Below are 4,853 nucleotides of genomic sequence, written 5' to 3' on the forward strand. Positions count from 1 at the left end.
TACTGGTTTCAAAATTGTAGAATCTATTAGTATTATTATATTGTATTGTATAAATAAAATTAGTTTAAAAGATGTACGTAATTCTTCATGGTCACAGACATTGGGTGGGGGTGGCAAATACCTCATAATATATACATGGATGCTATAGAATTATACATTGTTGGGGTGGCGGCTCCGTCCCTGCATAGAAGGGTATCCATGAACTAAAATCAATGTAGTTGGATTCTTCAATGTTATATGATCTGCTGATGATCAAAATCTTCAACAACTTGCAATATTTTATTGGCTTAAGTAACATAGTTATGTTCTGTTTCTTCAAAAAAAACATAGTTATGTTCTGTCTTACAAGAAACAGCTGCAATTTAGAACCGTAGATTTTTCTATTTTTATCTTACTAACATTGATATCTGGAGGGTTAACTAAAATGACAGGAAATTTACACCTTCCTCGCATGTGGCCGATTAGTGATTACTATTTTAATCGTAAATTAATTTGGCTTGACCGTGCATATATAAAACAATAAGAACCATGCATAAGAAACAGTATGTAAGTTTTGCACATTTTCATTCATATAAAATTGCTTTTTTTCGCAGCAACTACTTGATTTCATGAGCTATAAGAAACTCTCAACATCTGCATTTTATGCAATTGTTTGCATTTTTCACGAATCTTGTTATCAAGTGCTTTACCAACTTTTTCCAGAGATTGGGTTGGGAAACCAAGAGAGACACAACCACTGAAAGACAGAACCACTGTATCACAGAACCTGTTCTTTTTCAAAGGGTAAAACAAATGAAAGAGGTAACCAATTTGCATGCCATTTCAACTGAACAACAACTACATAAAACAAAAGCATATCAGAAATTTGTTTCCAACAATATAATCAAGCAGTAGTTCATATACAGAATCACCTATTTCCTTTTATCAACTTATTAATGTTGCACTAAATAAAACACTAATAATTTCAGAAGGAAATCAATCCAGCACAGCTAGTTTCTGATACTCGGGGCCAGCGATGGCAGCTTCCATGGCTTCTTCAGGGCTTAGATCACCTTCATTATCCAAGAACAATGTCAGTAGATTCTTCGAAAACCCACTTACCAGCGCCACTCCTTTCTGAGTGGATGGCACCGGGGTGGCCTTCGAATCTCTCAGATTCCAAAAAACTATCTGAGGCACAGCAGAACCATACCCTTTCTCACTATACTTCCTAGTGATAGCTTGGTAATCGGTCTCCCAAGAGTTTGCAGACGCTTGATCAAACTCCATGTCACTAAATACAAAGATCCTCTTAATCATCTGATCCTCCTTGAGATTCCCATTGACAGCCACGTCCAATATGCGATCAAACACCTTCTGGAAATCAGTGTTGAACCCCCAATCCATGTACCTCACAAACTCTATCTTGGACTTCAGATTATCACCCTTAATCACATGAAGCCGAGGCTCGGCACTGAAAGTAATCATCTTCCCTTTCCATGGTTCCTCGCTCAATTCAGACACCAACAACCCCAATGCCACAGACACCTCAATAGGGGTTCCATACATACTCCCAGACACGTCACAGACCGCAAGACAATTTTTCATCTTTCCTTTATTGAGCAAATCATCAACAATTCTCTTCCACTGCAACTCAGCCACTTCTCCACCATTTCCATTCAAAAAAGACTTTATAATCTTATGAGGAAGCAAAGCACCAGCAGCAATAGTAGTCTTCCCTGCCTTCACATCCTGCAAGTACTTCTCAAACCTCTCCTTATCATGCTTCAAAAACTTCTCCTTATAAAACTCCATGGCCACAGAAGCAACCCTTTTATAAAGAATCAAACCCCATTGATTAGCCCCAATAAACACCTCAGGCAACTGCAACGCCTTCCTCAACGGCACCAACACATCTTTCCTCAAACGATCACGAACCCTGTAAGCATAATGCGCCTCCTCCACACCTTCATATTCCTCCCGAGGGAAGATCCTCTTTGCAATGGTCTCACACAGAAGAGTTGACCGATCAAAGGAAGAGTCAACGGAAGGGCACCATTTAGCAGCAAGACTGATTTTTGTGGGTGACACAGATTTCAAAAACTCAAGATCCTTCTTCAAACAATCAGCAAAATGATGAGAGATACAATCATGAAGGAACTTAAAATCAGGGTCACGATTGTATCGATCAACAAGCTTCTTAGCCAAGGCAATCCTCTTCTCTACCTTCAAAGCGTGAGCAGTTTCTTTCTCAGCCTTAGCTCTCGCAGCCACCTCTTCAGTCATGACGGAGTCTTTCTCAGTACCCTTCCACCCTTTGTTATCCTTGACGTCGTTGCTCTTGTTGTGGTGTTGTTGTTTTTTACTCATTTCTCTCCATAAACAGAAAGGGGTTGATCTTGATGAATATTTCCTTTTGGATCCAGATTTCCTTTCATTCCACTCTTCTCTCTGCCTTTTGCGAACTTCAGAACCTTCGAGAAGACGGTAGAGGATCTCAGGGAGATCTTTGAAGTAACCAAAGTCAGCGAATGAAGGAACATTGGTAGCTAGGGTTTTTGGGTGATTTTCATGCAACCAGAGAGCGGCTGTGTAGAAGCCTTCTTTATTGGACTTGCCGGTACCACGAACACCGCGGAGGTTACAAAGGAGTTTGAGGGCGGTGAGTGGGTTGTGGGACCATGCTAGTTTGAGTCTCTCGACGAGTGTTTCAGTGGGAGTATCGGGGACAACATGGAAGAAAAAATCGAGGCATGGGTTACCAGTGGAGATAAACGTTGGTGACATGTTCTCGGTCAACCCCATCGGTGGGTTACGGTTACTTGCCAGAGAATTGAAGTTGGCCACCATTTGATCGATGAAGACATCGTTAGTGGTTGTGGTGGTTTGAGAGGTGGTGGGGTTAGGGTTTGATTTGTGAGTATAGATCTCAGGTGGGCCAAGGAGAGTGACGGCAGTCATTGTTGTTGAGAAATAAAGTTGAGAGGAGAAAGATGAAATTGAGAGTATAGGTCTCAGGTGGACCAACGAGGTGACGGCAGCCATTGAGAAATAAAGTTGAGAGATGAAGAAAGTTGTGATGATTGATTAATAAGAGAGTCGAGGTTGATTTGGATGGTTATCTCTACAAATGGATATGCGTGGGCTCCAACCAAAATATTTTTCTTTTTTTTTAAGTTATGGCCTAATTATCATTAATGCTCATCTCATTTACATTTCTATCCAGGTCAACACAATACATAATGTTAGAAAGAGTGGCATCACATGAACAAATTCAATCACTACCAAAAAAAACATGAACAAATTCAATGTCACGGATTTGTAACTCTATACTCTCTTTAATTGTGATTAATATGATTAATTGTCACAGATTTAAAATTTTGTGCTCTCCTTAATCAAATATTTATTTCTATTATTGCAAATATTCATTTGCAAAATCAATCACAACTCATATAACTATTTTTCCCGCATTCTCTTATTTTCATTTTCACTCCACATTCTCTATTTTCATTCTTCCCTTCCAAATCATTTGTTTGAATTGGTTTACTATATATTTTATTTTTTTTGAGGTTCTTTTTTCGAATCACTCTGAAAACATATGAGCTTTCTCGCATGGAAGATGGTGAAACCATCTCTTCCATGCAAATGAGATTTACTCATATTGTAAACAAATTGCAAAACCTTGGTAAAACAATTTCAAACCAAGATTGCACTAATAAAATTTTGAGATGTATGACAAAGGAATGGCAGCTCAAGGTTACCGCTATCAAGGAATCACAAAATCTCAATGCTCTCAGTATGATCACACTCTTTGAAAAATTAAAGGAACATGAGCATGAGATCAACCGCTTCAAGTCAAGTGAGGATGATTCTAAGAAGCAGGAACGGAAGTCCATTGTTTTAAACACCACCTCGTCAGTCTCTACCCTCTTCGGGTTAAATTGATGATAAATCCGATGATGATGCCATAAACGAAGAGGAAATGAGCTTGTTTGTAAGGCGGTATAACCGCTATATTAAAAGGAATGGGTTAAAGCACAATGACAAGAATCTAGTGAACTTTAGAAAGGCCTCAAGAAAAGGAAAGGAATCAGATAATGATGAGAAAGTGGTGAGTTGCTATGGTTGTGGAAAAGTTGGTCACTACAAGAATGAATGCCCGAAACTTGCTAAAGAAAGAGGAAAATCCGGATTCAATCGGAACTCAAGAGGAACTTGCTAAGTCAAACTTAATTGATTGCATTTATTGTAGCATGTCGAAAATACAGGCTAACACGCAGGCGCCACCTTCCAAAGATGCAGGGACACCACCTTCACAAAACAAAGAAGGAGAAACCTCGTGGTCTACATAGATGATCTAGTAGTCAAAACAAAGGAAGAAGATAGTCACACAGAAGACTTAAAGGAGATTCTGCAACAAGTAAGGAAATATAACATGATCCTAAACCCCGCCAAGTGTACTTTCGGCGTTCAAGCAGGGAAATTTTTGGGTTTCCTACTAACAAGAAGAGGTATAGAGGTCAATCCTGACAAATGCCAAGCCATCATAAACATGCAAAGCCCGTCCAATATCAAAGAAGTTCAGCAACTAACAGGAAGATTAGCAGCCTTATCTCGTTTCCTCTCATGCGCAGGCGACAAGGCTTTTTCTTTCTTTGCGTCCATCAAGACAAAGGAGAACTTTGAATGGACGCCCGAATGTGAGGACGCCTTCAGCAAGATAAAATATTTCTTGTCTAGTCCGTCCATCCTACATCTCCCGACAACAGGTTCCATTCTTTTTAAAGATAATATTGCTTATTACTTTAGTTTATGTTTTGATGATGTTCTTTTATGTTGATTAGATTTAGCTTAGAAACATGTTAAAGCACCCT

At 39.3% G+C, this 4,853-nt stretch overlaps 1 protein-coding gene across 1 annotated transcript; it reads right to left on the reverse strand.

The window, feature by feature from the left end:
• Positions 1-793: 793 nt before the first annotated feature.
• On the reverse strand, positions 794-3,123 carry LOC146915392 (uncharacterized). Its single transcript, XM_085717787.1, has one exon. The coding sequence runs from the start codon at positions 3,022-3,024 to the stop codon at positions 976-978; it is 2,049 nt and encodes a 682-aa protein (XP_085573913.1). The 5' UTR covers positions 3,025-3,123; the 3' UTR covers positions 794-975.
• Between the last annotated feature and the right edge of the window lie 1,730 nt (positions 3,124-4,853).

Source organism: Medicago sativa, chromosome 6, assembly GCF_051527215.1.
Source record: "Medicago sativa cultivar Bolivia chromosome 6, Bolivia_mono, whole genome shotgun sequence".
NCBI classification, from domain to species: Eukaryota; Viridiplantae; Streptophyta; class Magnoliopsida; order Fabales; family Fabaceae; genus Medicago; species Medicago sativa.